At 32.1% G+C, this 19,532-nt stretch overlaps 1 protein-coding gene across 5 annotated transcripts in view; it reads left to right on the top strand.

The window, feature by feature from the left end:
- Nucleotides 1-1,894: 1,894 nt before the first annotated feature.
- The window catches only part of LOC143258481 (follistatin-like), a 63,534-nt gene continuing 45,896 nt past the window's right edge, over nucleotides 1,895-19,532 (top strand). For all 5 annotated transcript variants that reach the window (XM_076517529.1, XM_076517525.1, XM_076517526.1 and 2 more), the window contains exons 1-2: nucleotides 1,895-2,053; nucleotides 17,232-17,420. In XM_076517529.1, the coding sequence (XP_076373644.1) occupies nucleotides 1,987-2,053; nucleotides 17,232-17,420 (256 nt within the window). In that variant the 5' untranslated portion in view covers nucleotides 1,895-1,986. The remainder of the gene's footprint in view (nucleotides 2,054-17,231; nucleotides 17,421-19,532) is intronic.

Below are 19,532 nucleotides of genomic sequence, written 5' to 3'. Positions count from 1 at the left end.
CGGAATCTTATCGTGTCTGTAATACGTCCGCACTTGGTAGTCATTTGTCAGGTTTAATTTTACTTCGCAGTTTGAGAGGGTTTCGTTAATGATAAGAAATTGATTCATAAAGAAAGATCAACACCTGTTCTTTGGGTATTAATATTTACCGGCCAAAAGCTAAAGTCTAAGCTAGGCAAGATTTTAAAAATATTTTAGCGTAAATAATGCAATCATAAGACAACACCAACTGTTTTCCTATCAAAACACGAGAAGCCACTAACATTTCATTTTTAACCGTAATTCCCAAAATAAGCGAAAATTATTTATAAGCTTGACGGTTAGGAGGCTGGACCCGCAATCTCAGAGTCATGAAACCAAAATACGTTTCCGATCATCCTCGTCCTTTCAGCTGCATGGGTGTTATAAGTGAAGTTCAATTTCACTATTCGTTAATAAAGAGTAACAGAAGAGTTGGTGGTGGATGATGCTGACTAGTTACCTTTCCTTTGATCTATCACTTCAAAATTAGGGATGACTAGCGCTGACAGCCCTTGAATAGCTTTGTGCGACATTCAATAAATACACTATTTATCAAAGAATCCATTGCTATACACATATTAAAATCAGTCCTAAGTGTTAATTACAGAAATCGTTTACTAGTCTTTTTATGTCTTGCTAAAACTCAGTTAATTCTTTCCTGGCTCAACTAGTTTAATTTAAAGCAGTGATCAGACGTACGTACGTGTTCCAACTGGTGGGATAAATCCGTCCAAATTAGGCCAACAGGTAAGATAGCTTTTCAGACACAGTTTTAATGAATCTATATTGTTTGTTTTAATAGTGTATTTAAAAAATAAAATCTGAAAACTGATACAGGTGTAATTATCTTGTAACCTTAGAACTGACTGGTGAAAAGGACAACATATCAAATCAAAGATCGTATGGGTGACAGACAAGGCAATAATCATTTGCTATTTTGAGGCTATGTCTCCGCTTCCAGTTCGTATATAACCCTGATTTAATACTTTGACCCTATTTATATTAACAACAGTTACTTGTTCAATACATGAAATATATAATTCTAACCTATGACGACTATAGCTCGATGAGAAATACTGCTATCAGTAATTATGTGAGATTTTCACATTGCACTTGTCCATTGTAAGTTTTAGTGGTAAAAGGTAAAACAATTATGTTTTATGTTATTTAATTAATATTGCGTATTAGTATTACTTTATATTATCAGAGTGTTATTGATAAAGAACTATTTTAATAAATCTACCTTAACGACTTTTTTCTTTGCTTTTACAAATAAAACTTTGGATAGTGTATGACAGTATAAATCGTACCTTTTAAAATACTCTTTAAAAGTTATGAAATTTTCAAAAACAAAACGATAAAAACACAACCTTTTTACTAAAGTCAGGAAATTTTACAGACATCATGAAAAAGAGCAACAGTTTCATATATAATATTTTATGTGCTATTTAATTAAGCTGTTTACACAGTTTTGAAACTGTTGTCGAGTCTTAGCAATACTTATTCATGCTTTTTTATGTCATCATTATAACATGCTGAAGTCAGACTGATGTGCGGAAAACGAGATGCCTTCGTTTTATAGCTCGCACACCACAAATGAAGATAAATAGTGTGTTTATCCTTACAACGATGTAAGTACTGAAGCCAGAACAACGCTATTCAATACACTATAATTTTTACCCTTCTTAATCATAATCAGGAAAGTGTTACCATCTTAAAAGTGTTTGTTGCGTTTCCAGTTTTCCGTAGGTGAAACTAAATATGTGACTTCTGTTATAAAAAAAGAATGAATGAATAGGCGTATCTTTCCTAACCACACCTCCAGTGAATCACGTGCCTTCTGCGCGTGTCTGTGTACTATGCTTTTGACACATTCTACAACTGGAGGAATTGATCGCTCAGTAAGAGATTAAACTACCAGAAGCAGGTTGCTGTGGAAAGACGCAGATTCCAGGCACGTGTGTTATGCACCCTTTCATGGTGGTGTTCTATTATCTCGCAGCCTTGTGGTTGTCCATTATCGTGGCAGAAGGTAAGAATTTTATGTTATTTAATTATACCGATGACTAATATTACTTTATAATATCAGGTATTTAATGATAAGAAGTATTCAACCGGTTTATTTTTAGTTTGAGAAAACTTAAAAGAAGAAAGATCGAAATACACCAAAGCGCTTATAATAACAAAATTCGGTTTGCTTTACACAACTAGGACATTTGTAGTTTATGTTATTAATTTAACTCACGCAGAAGAACGCTACTAAAGGCGAAAGTTCAGTCGAAAATGATTTTTCGTAGTACGTGTATTGTTGTAATGAAGAAGAACAAAAAAAGATTGCTTATAATGGAGATTAACAGCTTCACCTCTCGTGTTTCGCTCATCAACAAATTAAATGTTGACATTTTGTATTGTTAATTCTGAACAAAGTAAACATAGATCTAGTTCTCTGAGGCTAAAGAGCCAGAGCATAAAACTAAAATAATCGTGGGTAAGGACACTAAAGATTGTTCAAGCCTTGTAAGTATCATAAGGACCATAAAATTGATTTTTCTAGAATAACCATGAAGACTGTAGAACACCAACTAAACAAGAATTTTCTTGAGTTTACTCCTGTAATTCGTCCGTTATGCAGTAAACAGAGGATCCCCTTTAACAGAAAGATCAAATATCTTATTATGTTGTTAAGCTACACAATATTAAACAGTATTATGATATTAAAAAAGTAAATTATGTTTACATTTTATATTATGTGTGCTAATAAATTGAAATATACTGTCAGTTGTTTAGTTCCAAAACATTTTCAAGTGTATAAGTTTTCATTTATTATTGTTAGTTTTATTTAAAAAGGTGCATTTAACTAAATAATTTTACAAGTGAAAATCGTTTAAATTTGATTCTGATTATATAATTAATAAATATATAAAGTGTCTTCATATTTCATTTTAGTGCTTTACTATGTTTTGAAAACTGAAAAAAAAAATCCCTTGAATTTCTAGATACTGATGGTTCCAATTTTATCTTTTACAAATGAAAGTAAAGTAGGTACCAATAGTTACTTTAAAACATATAGGTTCTGGAGAAAAAATATTTACCAAAACTGTTTTCGCAACATGCCATGCCACCGATGAAATGCTGTTAATGAACAATAATAACCTGATGTTATATAAAAAGTAACTACAGGGTTTAATGATAATCAACAAAAATAACTACAAGGCTCAACGATAATCAACAAAAATAACTACAGGGTTCAATGATAATCAACAAAAATAACTACAGGGTTCAATGATAATCTTCAACAAAAGTAACTATTGTTTGCATCTTGGGTTCACTGATAATCTTCAACAATATATATATATATATATAAGCATTTGCAAAGAAAGACTATCTTTGTCTAACAAATTGGTTTGTTTTGTTAAACTAAAGCCAAGTCTCTCAAGGTAATATGACACTTCTCTCACTTGTAGTCAGTAATTGATGATGACGTCACAGTATTTGCTCATTACACTAAGGAATAGTGCATCTTGTCGACTCGTCGTAAACAAACATCTCACGCATCATGAGGTCACGTGACATTTCTGGTGCATAACGTGATAACTCACTTTTTGTCGGATGAAAGTTTTGAAGGCACTTTCATAGATGGTATGGATGTGTGTTGTTAACATATGATATTTAAACATGCCTTTTTGAAATGGTAAGATTGAATATTTAAGATATTCATTGAAATTTAAAAAATATTTAGCTCAGTCGCTCTTACACATATATAGTTTTTACATTGTCTAAAGATACATTTCTTACTTGGAAACACAGCTTAATTGGAAACATGTTATTTTCACTTTGATATCATAAAAACATTATCTCTGCTGACTATTATGTAGCCTATTTGATAGTAATAATAAATTTCAACAATTTTTTGCTTATCGCATATTACCTGTTTTTACTTTCGATAGGTATATTTGTCGAATAGCTGTTTGTTAACTTGTGTTCGTAGTGATTCATATCAAAAAGGAAATGTTATACTTAATGTATTAATGAATACACTGAATTTTTGGTGCATTTCTCTACCTGCACAAAGTTTCATCTTAAAATTTAATAAACATCATAACATAATTTGTACACTTTTAGCATGATTTTATATAAGTCTAAAGTATTTCACTAGTTATTGCTCTACGAACCAACACAGTTATTGGAAAAACTTTATGTGATTAGACTCGTATGCTGGTCTGCCCTATTCATTATGGAACATCGAAATAGTGATTCTTAACTTTTCATTCGTTAAATCCTTATGATTAAACCACAGTTATCTATTATATCCATTACCAATATAAAAATTAATATATGCTGTCCACAATGAATACGACTTAGCGTATTTAAACGAGAAGTTATTTTTTTTCTAGTCTCTTTCGCTATATTTTGTAATAGGATATATCCTTTATATTCTTAACGACATTGGGAGGGAATATGGATCAACTAGGAGAAACAGGACTATTCAGAGAAAAGACTTACAAAAAGATACACCTCAATCGTGGTGAGCAAAGTATGGTGTCTTGTAACAGGTGAGAATTTACGAACACAAAGGTCAATGGCAAAATCCACCCACGTGTCCCAGGACCATAATCGAAAAGATTTCCGTTTGGAAAAGCAACATAAGTCACGTGTACACAGTTTACTTCCACATGTCCATTTTCATCTGTTGCATTCCTCAAGCAGCTAAAGAATAAAATGTGTATTTATGCAATTCCATAAGACATACCAGTTCATTCGCCAGAAGCAGAGCCTATTATATATTTTTGTGCAACCGGAGTGTTGAAACGGATGTTAGGAAACCGTTGCTCTCGTACACTAATTGCTTTACGGAAAGCAAGGAAGGAGAAGAATCGGGCATCCAACATGACAGCCTTGCGATAGAGCCTTCTGAAATAGTCGTACGTTGCAGGACTGTTTAAAACTACACGGTCATCAGCTAGTGCATGACCGAATGTGGCAACATGCACATGGCAACATGGAAGAATAAGGCTTCATAAAATCGAAATATTCTTAAAAAATTAAGTAAAACATGAGACGTTTTTTAAATTCTGGATATAAGATGGTTTCCAGTTGCATCGTTTCATTAACAAAGAAAACAGAGTTATTTTTTAGGTGTTCAATGGATACTTTTATTCATTTCAGTAAATCGAAATTAATATTTTTATGACTTTGTGTTATTTTACTCTTCAATAAGCTTATAAGTATTTTATAACAATGTTTATCACTATGGTTTATAATACAAAGAGCAATGTAGTTACGAAGAAATAACTTCTAAATGATCCATTCTCTCACTTTATCGCACAAAAATAGGTCTAAGCAACTTTATACTAGTTTAAAAACATCTCTTTGTTTAACAGTGTTTTATTTATAAATAAGAGCGAATATGACCAATAATAGCAGCCGATAAACGTAGAAGTAGAAAAACTGTGATTGGTTGAACCATCTAGAATAATGAACGTCTTAGATGGCACTGAAATAAAAAAAGAATTATACTTATGAACGAGAAACTAAACCGACTAATTTTTAAATTCGATTTTAAGAAATTATCGCATACAATGAGAGTGGTGTGGAACAACTCTATGTTCCTTGTAGAGATAAAGGTGGGGCTGATAAACATCAAAATTGTTTGATTTAACGGAATTCGCTACACTAAACTTTCTGTTTCTATTTTTAAACAAGAGGCAAATGTGTAGAGTTTTAAACAAAACCTAACAAAATTACAAAGCGTTTCTAACTCTTATTGTGCTATTTAAAAGTGAAATACTCGTTTTACAAACTTTGTGCAATTGAAAAAACGTGAAAAGGAAGTCTTGAATAACAACAACAGCCGTAAGTTCACACTTAAGTAATAGCAACAACCTCTAATGGACATACTGACGATAAATTACTTACACTACTTATTTATTCTTTGCTAAGGCCTCACGGAGGGTTAGCGGTATGTTTATGGAGTAATAGTGCTGAAATACAAGTTCGATTCCCTAGGGTGGACAGCGTGCAGGACAGCATTGTGTAGTTTTTCTCTATGAAAGTAAAAACAATATTTGTTAAAATGATAAAAATAAAAATGTTTCACATTCTCCTTTTTTATATATTTTTTACTATCTCACACACCAAGTATTTGAAGAAGGAGCAGTTTGTGAAACTCGTAGTTCATTCGAAACCACTAACGTTGAAAATTATGGTTATGATTACTATTTATTATCATTAATTGCGAGTTTTTGATATTGAAACGCTTATCTTTTATAAAGTTTTCTTTGCCATTTTCTTCAGAAAACTATTAAAAGTTCTTGGATAACAAAAGTTGTGTAATGAAGACAACATCCTATGTGTGAGTCTTCTCAACTAAAACGTTCCAAATATGAAATAGTTACAGATCGTCTCTGTCAAGGTATATATTGAACTAGAATACAAAAAGAAACTTCATTAGGATAGAAAACGTTTTTTGTTCCGGGAGCAACTCATTTTTTTTTTTATCTTGACGCTATATCATTTCTGTAATTACAAAAAATTTTCTCAAGCCGTAGCACGCGGATCACAGATTCAGAACCTTTGCTCTAGATTATTTTGCATTACCAATAATTAAGATGTTAACAGTCATGTAGTCGAAACAGCTTTTGACCTTCTGCTCTCGTCAAATGTAAAATCAAGTGACCAAAATGTGAGAAATACATTAGTTTTTGATGGTTTTCTGAAAGAAGTATACAATAATATAATTACACGGTGTAGACATTCAACCAAGTAAAGTAAATTATCAATGGAATCACTGAATAAAGTTACTTTTGAGTGTAATCTATTTCTCTTTAATTTCGTAATGTTTATGTGTTATTTATAAGTGTGGCTTCATACAGATGCTATATATTTACTGCACATTAAACAGCGTTATTTTATATTTGCCGAACGAATTGCTTTAAGCAATTTACTTCTCGTTGTACGGGTATTTCTATTGTTCGTGTTGTTTACTTCACTTACCTTGTTTTATTTTTCAATCTTAATATTTCGTGTATTTTGTGCGTGCCAGTAGAAACAGTTATCTCGAAAACAATCCTGTGTTTACACTCGTATAACTAAAATGATCGTTAATATTGGTCAGAATTTAATGTTGGTAGAAGCGCAAATTCCTAAATATAATTTTACAATATAAATTTATATTTAAATTTTCACTTAAGCAAATGAGACAGTAAACTTTAACAGTCTTTTATATTTTAAGTAAATGAAAGTAGTTTTTTTAAAAAATAGAAACATCTCATGTTTAAAAAGTGTTGAAAAGTCTAACCTTTGTTCAACGGGCTGAACGTGTGGTCAAATGGTTACCGTGCTGTAGTGATCTGTGCGTCCACTGGTCGTGGCCGATTATAATAAGAAAAATTATCATCCTAATAATGAAATCATGGTCTAAGAGAGATAGCTCTAAAGAAAAGCAGCTCTTCAATAGCACCCACTGCCAATTCTTGGGCACGATAAGTCAGCTAACTTTTGAGCAGTTTCCTCTAATATTCGAAAATAAACAAATCTAAATTATTTTGCCAAGCTTTGAATAGCTTTGAGACTGACCACAAAAACTTGAGATTGGTCATGTATAAAATCATTATAAATGCCATAATTTGGTTTCTTTGTTCTTGTGTATTAAAGTAATGTCAGCTGGACTTGGTATAAATTATCTAAAGAAGTTTAAACTTATTCATATTATTTACAAAGGTGTGGCATTACTGAATTTCAAAGAGATGAGGTTTAATCCTGTATTATTTTGGATTAAGTAAAATTGTATGAAGATCCTGTTAATGATAAGAAACTTACAGTTAAAATCCATTTGTTGCTTGCAGCTTTTAAATGTTCTTATTGCATCAGTGATTTTTTGTGTTTAAACAAACTCAACGTCATTATATCTGCACATTTATGTACCAAACTTTGAGATACTAGTAAGAGTTGGGGCGAGATTTTTAAAAACAGGAGTAACAACAAATTGATAATCTTAAAAGCGACAAGTCTCAAGGGTAAAATTAAGAAACAAGTTAATTCTACGTGATATCTATGTCCAAATTAAGAGGTTTCAGTCGGATTATGACAAAATGTATAGAAAGGGTAAATTAAGTTCTAAGGACAAGTGGCATTGACGTATAATGACACAAGATACCTTGAAATATTAGAGCTAATGTAAGCACGGAGAGGTATGTACGTTTTAACTTTAAATGAAACTCTTGTCATAAGGCCAGATGTGATATGATACATAAACATCTTTAGAAGAGGCATCCAAAGTAAAACCTATTTCAGAGACATGTCTTTAAATAGAAAGCACAATTTCTATCTCTTAAATTGCTGATTCGTTTTAATATTAAATATTAGAGTACACATATGACATAATGTTCAGTAATTGTTACAACAGCTAGTGTTAGAAAAACATAACCTGGCCAAAGTAATTGGGTAAAAGCATCCATTTTCTGTAATCAGGATTAGTGAAGTTAGTTTCGTTATTGATAGCATTTTTATTGTTGTTGTTGTTATTAAGAACCTGCATTAACAAAGATATGGACTCACAAGTGGTTTGTTGCATAAAGAGTTTAGACAGTAAACTCTAAGTGTGTAAAAATACCGCGGATTCCCTATATCCTGTCAGTAATTTTAAGGTAAGTAAATGAAAATTAAGTACAATGTGCATTTCAATAACCAATAGACCAAAATACAAGACTCTGATAGGTGAAAAATACGAAGTGGACCTAATTGTTTTCAATGTTGTCTTTTATATATTAACAAATGAATTAAAAAGTACATAAAACTAAACGTTTGCCCGTTGTCTATATTCAATAAACTGTTTGGGAAATTAGATAAGAAAGCGATAAAAAAGCTAAAATTCTAACACCTGAGGTTTGCCTTTCAAAATAGCTTCTTCTTAGTTAGTTTTCGTATTCTTATATTGTGAAGCTCGATGTAACCTAAAAGTGAAGTAAGTTGGGTCATTGTGGGAAACCAAAAAAAGAAAAAAAGACTGTAGGATCGGTAACACCCACAGACGTTCTCACCATAACCCCAGCTGTTTCCTACGTTTAAGCTGACATTATCGAACCAAGCCCAGACAGAATTCAAGAAACAGGGGCAGACAGAGACATGCCTTTCTACTTTCCGACACATTGAGGACTCGTTTCTTCTGATGGTCTTTCAGCCAATGACTAGCCACCAGTGTTTGGCATTTACGATCGGCTGTTGATCAGCTCTCTATTCCTGATGAAGTACGATTTCATTTACCACTGTGGTTTGGTTTGTTACCCACCATTTTTTACCCCTACCTGATATTTTGCAACAAATTGACCAAGGCTAAATCTTGTGGTTGTCCCCACCGCCTGCTGTTGCTAAGCATTGGACAAATTCCACTGATAATATTACGTATAGAAATGTTGTTTTCTTTTAACCCTTCCCAGAAATCTAATAAATGTGAATAAATTACTTCCAGTAGATGTCTTAGGTACCAGCTACCCTTTCATGCCTGTTCTCTTTCTTATTTCTCTACCATGCAACCGTTATTGTTGAATTCGAGATGTATAAACTTCAGCTTTGAAATGAAACGTCAATGAAATTTTCTATATTATATTATAAATGTACACATTTCTGCTAAAAATTCCATTCGTGTTTTTCTTTATCTTATTCATTCGTCCTCTTTAATATACTATATACGAAAGTCTTTGCTGAACTTCAATTTTGGTCAACAGAAGAAATAAAATTCAGTTTTCGATGTATTATATAAAAAAAATCCAAAACAGGAAGATACGAGATAATTACTTTTTACCCTGTATTCCAAAGTTGGAGGTTGAATTCTGATTCTGAGATTTAAGTTTAAATTGTTTATCTATAGACAGACAGAGCAAGAATTTCTTTGCCTCTAGATAAGCACAAAGCCATAGAATAGGCTCTCCATACAGTTCCCACAAGTTGTATTGAAACACAGTTTTTAGGGTTACCGACGGACAGAGAAAAATCTCCGTTTGAACCTGGCGTATATTTTATACAATAAATTATTTCTTACGTAATTCAAATCGGCAAAACAAAGTGAGCAGGTTTGGGCAGTATTCTTATATCATTAGCAAGCAAATAAAACAAGCAAAAGTGTATAATATTTAATCTTAGCATTGTTGTAAATGAAAAAGGTATTAAACTGAAGGTAAACACATTGTTTGTCATCTCTTTCACTCTTAATGTTTAGATGAAATTAAGAAAATGTATGTTTGAGGCGCAGACAAGATGAGAAAAATTCGTTGAAGTCATATTTTCTTTGTACCTAAAGAGCCGGAGGTTTCAACAAAACTTATAATATTGTTTCATGTAAAGAAAGAAGCAAAGAGTCACTTAACATCTTTCTCTGTGGATTAACGATTATAATTAGAGTTATAAAATCCTCTTCTTTAGCATGATAGAAAAATAAACATACTTTAAATATGGATGGTGATGAAAAAGTTATTTATTGTCTGTTAAAAACAATGGGAAAGAAAATGTATAGTACTTTGAAACATTTACTTGGAAAAGGTAGTAAGACGTATAACTGATTCGAAACAAAACCGACAATAGCTTCAATATTTATCTGAATATTCCAATAGATGATGCCAAGAAATACTCCCTCTATCCTAGCCCGGATGGCCAAGCGTGTTAAGGCGTGCGACTCGTAATCTGAGGGTCGCGGGTTCGCATCCCCGTCGCGCCAAATATGCTCGCCCTTTCAGTCGGGGGGGGCGTTATAATGTGATGGTCAATCTCACTATTCGTTGGTAAAAGAGTAGCCCAAGAGTTGACGATGGGTGGTGATGACTAGCTGCCTTCCCTCTAGTCTTACACAATACTGATAAATTAGGGACGGCTAGCACAGATAGCCCACGAGTAGCTTTGTGCGAAATTCAAAAACAAACCCTTTATCTTAATTGTAATACATTTGCGACAAAATGTACGTACATATCATACATGTTACAGTCACATTCCATACGTACTTTTATAATGCCATGTGCTTGAGAATGACTTTTACGATTTTCCTATTTAAACGATAATTTAGAAAGCAATAAAAAACTTCATATATTAATTAATCTATCTTGTTTATCGTTCACGTAAAACTTGCGTCACCGAAATAGTTAAAATTACCTCCAATAGATGGCAAAAGACGCTTGCAGACAGATCAGCGTCGTTATTATACGTTAAGCGGTTTCATGTTCTATCAAATTCACAGCGAACTTCTTTTTTTATATTATTCTTAAATGAGATCATATAATTGAGCTCTAAGCACAAATGTGGTTTTACTTGAAAGTTTTAACTAACATGATCAAATTTTAGGCGTGGGTTATGTTTGAACTGAACTGTATGTACAACATCACAATGTTAACGGAAAGGCGATGATTGTTCATTATTTACCTTGTCACTACTAAACCATATCTAAGTTTAACACGTTAAAAACAATTCTGTTTAAATCGTACTTAGCTAGGAATATGATTTCCTTTCTATGTATAATATATTTTTATTTAGTCAGTGTAATTACTTTTTTTTATTATTTCTGGAGTGCTATAGCAACTGTTTCTACGTTTATTTGCGAATTGTCAGTCCTCTTACGGGAACCTTCATCGGACAATAACAATGAATAACGGGTTTTCTTTTCACTTAGTTTTCTTTGACAAAATCTCTGTTGTAGATAATGCTTCATGTACGCATTAATACGCATTAAAAGTTACTTTTCATGTTGGGACTTATCATATATCCCCCGAGGATGGCTCAGCGGCAAGTTTTACTCCTTACAACGCTAAAATTCGGGTTACGGATGGCAGTAGGGCTCATATAGCTCTCTGTGTAGCTTTGCTTAATTAATAACAAGCACATAAAACTATGTGAAGAGAAATTACCAAGGAACCTTCCACTGAAAAAAACTCGTTTGTTATTTTATAACGTTAAATGTGGTGAAGCTCACGAAATCGAACACCTAATTTCGTGTCTTCATATTCAGATAACGTTTAACAACAGGCTTCCATGGTGACAAATTCTAATGGCTTAATTTTTTATTAACAATTGTAACCTATTTTGCTTCGCATACTTGTATAAAAAAGGACAATTAGGTATTTCTGTTTTGTAAACACAGCGCCACAATATAAAACTGTAAGTTTAATTAATCAATAATTTTGATAACATACATTATTGCACCGATGCTATGAACATTTCATAATAAATCTATTAATTATAGGAACCTGTGCTAAGGCTACATAATGAGTGTTTATGATGTCTTGGTTTTCGCACGCACACTGCAGTTTATAGTATCAGAAGAGCAAAAAAAAATTCATGTTTTTCCTTATTTTATAGTGCAATTTGATTAACTTTCAATTTCGATATATATGTGATTGTTTAACAACTGAAAAATAGCAAAACAATTTTGAGTTCTGTAACAATGCATTAGAAAATTTGCTTAATAAGTCTATGTTTAAGAAAGCCAATTTTAAAGCAAAAATATAAAATCTTAAAGTTTTTGTTTAGGTTCTGTTACTCAATGAATTGGAATTTTTCTCTTCTATGACATCTTTACGACCATGGTTTTTAACAAATTTATGGGTGATAAAATTATAAAACACTTGATAGCTTAAGAGAGAATAACATATAATAAAACAGTTTTATAGTTTTAGTACGTGTCCGTAATCAGAGTAACAGGGTAAGCAGTCTCCTCGTGCTTACCGTAATACAGAATTTTCACAAACAAATTTTACTCTAAAAGTTGAGATTATCCTTATTGGTCGCAGAATGAAATATTTCGGAAGTTTGTATATGACTTGGAATGGAAATACTTTGACCGATAATCAAATATAGTAATAATAATAATATTTAGTTTCTATTTGCAATAAGCTTCAAAATCGGTTTGGTGCTTTTAGGAATAACAACTAGATTCTCAAAGTATTAGAAACTCGATGGCTTTACAAAAATTGTGTAATATAGAATAACAGGATTCGTAAAACTTTAAGTCATATTTATTAAAGAAGGTAAGAGTTATAGTTTTTGGCATCACAGAAACCAACAATTTCGGAAATTTACTTTGCACTCATGAAATTTGTGTAAAGGTTGTCCTTATGGTAAGTAAGGAATATTTCAAATATCTGGGTCTTTCAACCCTCCCAATTTGTGAGAACAATTAAGGATATAATATACTTTGATTTGTACAACTGGCTTTTAAATTTTTGGGTCATATTTCGCAACTCATCAGTTAACATATTCTGATGTCTAGAAATCGTGTTGTCTGGGAAGTGGTTCATATTAAGGCTGAAAACAGCACATGTTTGTGCTAAAACGGTGGTGTGTGTTCAATTTTTTCGGCTTGACATCCTCGCGACCTATAAGTTGGCATTTGGCCAAATTGCGGTTGGTGCCCTTTGGTCTTTGTCTTTGGCAGGAATATTAGAAAACGATGTTTCCTACATTGCTTTTTATAATGAGAATAAACTAATAGTAAAATTATTTGAAAACAATACAAACGCTTACGGAAACAAACATTTGTCCTGTACCCGCATATTTTTTCTTGTTTAGCGTGTGCATGACATTTTTAACGAATATCAAAAGAGATTGAAAGATCATGTTCTAGCGTTGATGTTTAATATTCTTTCCGCATATCTACGTCTCTGGCGTGTTGTGAAAGGCTTTCATTCTAAATAGTTGTTTGGTTGGTTTTGAATTTCGCGCAAAGCTACACGAGGGCTATCTGCGCTAGCCGTCCATAATTTAGAGGGAAAACAGCTTGTCATCACTATCCACCGCCAACTCTTGGGCTACCTTTTTACCAAAGACTACTGGGATTGACCGTCACATTATAACGCCCCCCACGGCTAAAATGGCGAGCATGTTTGGTGTGACAACGATTCAAACCCGCGACCCTCTGATTACGAATCGAGTGCCTTAACCACTGACCATGCCGGGCCCTAAATAGTTGTTGACATTTTCAAGTTACATGTGTAGCTCGGGTATCTTCAATGATTTATTTTATATATTTTAATTATTCTCAACACTGATAATCTTCTCAGATATTATTTACATGAAATTACAGTTTGACAGATTCTTTTAAGGGCTCTGCCATATATAGTTTCGGTTTTGTTCAGAGGTGGAATGTCTGGGCCATATTAATATGGGCCAAAATGTCTATTTGTATATTTATTGCAATTGATATAAGTATGTTTGTAGACAACAAATTAGTTGCTAGTATTAACTTAACTTTATTTTGTGTTGCTGAGTCTCTGTTGAAGTAGTGTAGTGTTGTTAAGTGAGATTCTATTGAAATTCTCTTGTGCTTTTAAATGAGTTCTTGTTGACGTTCTTTAGTGTTGCTATATATATATTAACGTTGCATTGTATTGTTGAGTTTTTATTGACATCGTTTTGTTTTGCTGAGCCTTTGCTGAGATTATTATGTGTTGCTGACTATCTGTTGACATTTTCTTGTGTTGCTTAACATATGCTAACGTTGTGTTCCTGAGTTTCTGTTGACATTTCTTGTATTGATAAGCTTGTTATGGTAACTTTGTTATTATTGTTTCATTAAACTCGCTGTAACGTTACTACTGAAGTAAAAACCAAAATAAACAAAAACTTAATGTAAATACCTATTATGGTGTATTTCTTTTCAACTTCCTGTCTCAATTATTCAAACTCGCTTATGAAATGAAAGGCTCAAAGTGCAGAAATATTTCTGATCTCAGCATTGTAGTTGGATTTTAGTTATAGTTTTTTTAAGGAAATGATTTAAAACTTGATTACGTGATATATATTGCTCAAGATGATAAATAATATTGAAAAGAGGATTTATATATATAGTAAGACGTTGACTAATTCTCAACGAAAAACATTGTTATCAGTGCATGCTCATAATTTCTCAGATTTACCTTGTTAGAAAGACACGAAAATAACTCTTTATGAACGATTACGGCTTTGTTGTATCGATTAAAACATTCGAACGTATAAAGACGTGTAGAGACAAAAAAAAATGGTTTTGTTTGTTATTAAGCTCAAAGCTATACAAAGAGCCTTCTATCTGTGCTGTGCTTACCAAGAAAGTTGAAATCCTATATTTCGCATTATAAGTCTTCAAACTTATTGCTGAGGCACTAAGGGGAATCGAAAGGAGGAATTGGACATATTTTAAACGTTCATAACGTATTAAGAAGTTTATAAACCGAAAGATGAAATTTCACATGAACTACATGTAATTCAACCCTCACGAAAACATAATTTCAAACGAGAAAATAAATATAAGCAAATCAGAGAGAGAAGCATTCCAAAATAATATAGTGCTTAATAATAAATTAATAGACAAGGTTATATTTATAAGCATGATGAAACTTTTATATTTTTAGGGAACATAATACACAACCAATGTTCTGTCATATAATGTAGTATGTTCCTCAAAAAATAAAGCAGTTTTATTGTGCTTATAAATTGCTGTTTGTAAATTTACTATTATACTAATATAATGTGCCACCACACACGAGTTTGGTGTTCACACAAAATTTTACTCAAATAATGGTATAAAACTTTAACTAAAAAGTTTGGTTTGGTTTTGGTTTTTGGAATTTCGCACAAAGCTACTCGAGGGCTATCTGTGCTAGCCGTCCCTAATTTAGCAGTGTAAGACTAGAGGGAAGGCAGCTAGTCATCACCACCCACCGCTAACTCTTGGGCTACTCTTGTACCAACGAATAGTGGGATTGACCGTCACATTATAACGCCCCCACGGCTGGGAGGGCGAGCATGTTTTGGCACGACGCGGGCGCGAACCCGCGACCCTCGGATTACGAGTCGCACGCCTTACGCGCTAGGCCATGCCAGGCCTAACTAAAAAGAGCAACAACAAATGGCTCGGATTCACTGTTTTTACTGCAAAATATACTGTAGACATTAAGAAGATTTCCTAGTGAAAGTTTAATAAAACATTATCTGTAATGTATGCTTTTTCTAAATAGGAATTTACATTAATTATTAATTCTGGAAAGAAACGAAATGGGCCTTTAATAGAAAACATTTTCCACTTGGAATTTTTATATAAACAAGACACCACGCAGTTGGGCTTGGCTGGCAGATTCAGAAATGTTTGTTTGTTTTTATACGTTTTCATAGTGCTTTATTTATTGTTTGATTTAATACATTTCCATGGTATTTTATTGTTTGTTTGTTTTCTAGATTTATGTGGTACTTTGTTTGGTGAAAACAGAGGCGAAGAGAAAAAATGAGATATTTCATGAAATAAACACTTGCCAGGTTTCCTGAAAGAAATATACGAAATTAATTCTTCTAGCAAATAAAAGTTATTATTTAAATAATATCTGTCGTTAATACGCGACGTCAGCACGGTAGCACATATTTATTGCTGGGCTTATAATTCTTAGTAAAAACAGAACAAAGCTACTTTTTTAAACAAAAGTTGAAATTACAATCTTTTGAAGACCGCAAAATAAGTAAATAATGTCCATAGTAAGTCTTATATACTAGTAAAATTTATCATGTTAAAGAGGAAAACATGGAACAGGAAGAGAGAAATAGCTCTATGATTTTTATTTTCAATACTTTAATTAAATGTATTTGTTGTTTAAAACACGATTGCTTAACTAGAATTAATAATCAGTTGACTGTAATTTTAAAACCTTATTTTTAAGAATTCACCACCGAATGTAGTTGTATGATGACCTATGATATCGTTAATTAATTATTCATAAATTGATCGCAATTGCATTCTTGTTTTCTGAAAAAAATATTACAATTCACGATCACCTGAGCACTCTTAAACTACTGAATATCAACATAAAAACATTACATTAATTATGAATAACTTGTTTGTGTTGAAATAAGGTGTTTTGTTTGCAAGGAAAATATACGCGCATGTGTATGTAGTTTCTATCAATTTGTGTGTATTGTTTAGTATCATATTCATCTGACAGCAAAGTGTTGCATGCATTACTAGTTTACAATACTTTTTTCAGTGTTAGATAATGAATTGAAAATTTAGAATAGTTAAATGTTTACTTTGTTAAATTTATGATTTCATATTTATATATTTTGTAAATATATTTCATTTTAAACTATCATGTTTGGTTTGTATTTTGTCAAGATGACTTTTTAAGCAGTCTTAAGTTTGTGAATCGCACAAGTCAAAAGAAACATGGGGACTTGTTTTAACCATTAATTATATGTTTCTTGCAACGCTTTAGCGGGATACTGCTGGTTTAAAGTTAACAAGAACGGACGTTGCACAAGATTTTTCGGAGAAGTAACATCACGTCAAGAATGCTGTTCAGACAGCAGAGCCACTACAGCCTGGACATCACAGAATTTAGAATCCGGACAATTGTTTTACATGAGAGTTTTTGGGCGTGGTGTACCCTGTGAGGCTTGCAAAGGTGAGTTTAAGATGGGATAGAAAGTGATAATGTTTATTCTGGTAAACTCTTGATAGATTGTTTGTTTGTTTTCTAGATTTATGTGGTACTTTGTTTGGTGAAAACAGAGGCGAAGAAAAAAAATGAGATATTTCATGAAATAAACATTTGCCAGGTTTCCTGAAAGAAATATACGAAATTAATTCCTCTAATTAAATCCTAAAAAAATCATTCTTGTTGATAGTATTCTGTGAAATAGTTAGATTCATTGACTCATTTTAGTTGAACTTGAAAAGCAAAAGCTTATGATATATTGTATTATTTGTAAAGATGCTATTGACACATACGTTGTTATGACCAAAACCAGATACTTCTTAACTGATCACCGTGAAGCAATGCTATAGTAACTCAAAATAGCAGTAAATATTGAAGTGACTGTAAAGATAAAGAAAATATGAAAGGAAAGCCCAAATTACCGTGAAAAACGCGTTAAGCCTACTTAGTTTTAAACAAGATTGGTTGTAGACACTCATAAATCACGAGCGCTTTCGTTCACTTTTCCTGAACTTTCCAAATATTCACGGCAAAAAATACTAAGTGAAAAACAAAGCAATAATTATAGCAAGAAAAGTTAAATAAAACAACATAAAACGCAGATGTTATTTTATTAAGAACCAGTTTCTGGAAAATAATTGTGTTCGTGTTGTTTTGCTTTTATTTTGCAAAAACTGGCACACACACACACACATACACATACACATATATATTTGTTATGTGATTAGAGCCTTAAAAGTAATTAATTATGAAAAAAGCTATATTATTTGTTCAAAAGCGTCAATAAAACGTTTTTGTTATTACTAGTTACGTCACACCAGTTGCAAAAACACTAGAAAATTTTGCAGTAATGCTCTGACTGAGGTGTTTCTGTTCAGAGACGAAAAACATTTCATTGAAATATGTTAAGCTTCAGAAGTTACTTGATTGGAAAAATAGTGACAAGATATGAAAAAATGCAGCAATGACTAGAACTATCAGGAAATAAAATGGCAGTTTTCAAATAGAAAAGATCTATCACATATTAATAACATTGTTAAATAGTTGCATGATGTAAAAAAATTAAAATGTTGAAATTTAACGTTGTAAAATTAACTTAAACATTGACTTTGTGTTAATTTTCTTAAAAATGTATAGTTTTTAGGATTATATATCTCAGAACGGCTGGTATTAGTATTAACACGTATTAGTACGTTTCAACCTTCTTAGGTCATTTTCAGGTTAACAAGTTCAGATGACCTAAGTGAAAGTGTCAATACCCATACCAGCCATTCTGATATATTTTTACTTCAAGTGGATTTCTTGTCATCAGGAATATCTAGGATTATTATTTTATATACTTGGATTAGGACTTTCTAAAATTTTTCGAAGTTCTACGTAATGAAAGTTTAAAACGTAATTCAAAACTCAATAAATAGTGGAATTTCCATTAAAGTTGAACACATAAAACCTATATTATTAAGCGTAAATAAACAAAAACAAACAACAACTGCTATATTGGCCGGAAAGAATTGCTTACACAAAACTCGACTAGTTTTAACCAAAAAAGGCTATTATAGAGAATTCGAACCGTTCATTAACCAATACAGTAAGTCAGTTACAAAGAACTCAGCTAGTTCATTAGCTGATAAAAAGTATTACAGATAATTTGAACTTTTCCCTAACCTGTAAAATCAATCATTTACAAAAACTACACCAATCAACTAACCAGTACGTTGATTTAGCAAATAACAAATAACTATAGAGATCATAACTTGATCACGCAATATAGGGATTAGTCAATTTATTATATATTATAACTAATTATAAACAAGTTGATCAACTCATTACCCCATAAAATCATTATAGAGAACTTGACCAGTTCATTAATGAATACAGTTAGTGAAAGGAATATCGACTAGTTCATTACACAATATGGTTTATTATAGAGAGTACGACCAGTACTTTAGTTAATTCATTAAATTTTCTGAGAAAATATTGAGTCACGAATGGGCAGAATATTATTATGAAAGTAACGTTCAACTGTTTATTAAATAACTTTCTTATTCAAAACTTTCTCAGTAACGTTTTAGTCTGTGT

This window comes from Tachypleus tridentatus, chromosome 8, assembly GCF_004210375.1.
Source record: "Tachypleus tridentatus isolate NWPU-2018 chromosome 8, ASM421037v1, whole genome shotgun sequence".
Taxonomy (NCBI): domain Eukaryota; kingdom Metazoa; phylum Arthropoda; class Merostomata; order Xiphosura; family Limulidae; genus Tachypleus; species Tachypleus tridentatus.
The sequence above is the reverse complement of the archived record's forward strand: the minus strand, read 5'-3'. Positions and strand labels throughout refer to the sequence as shown.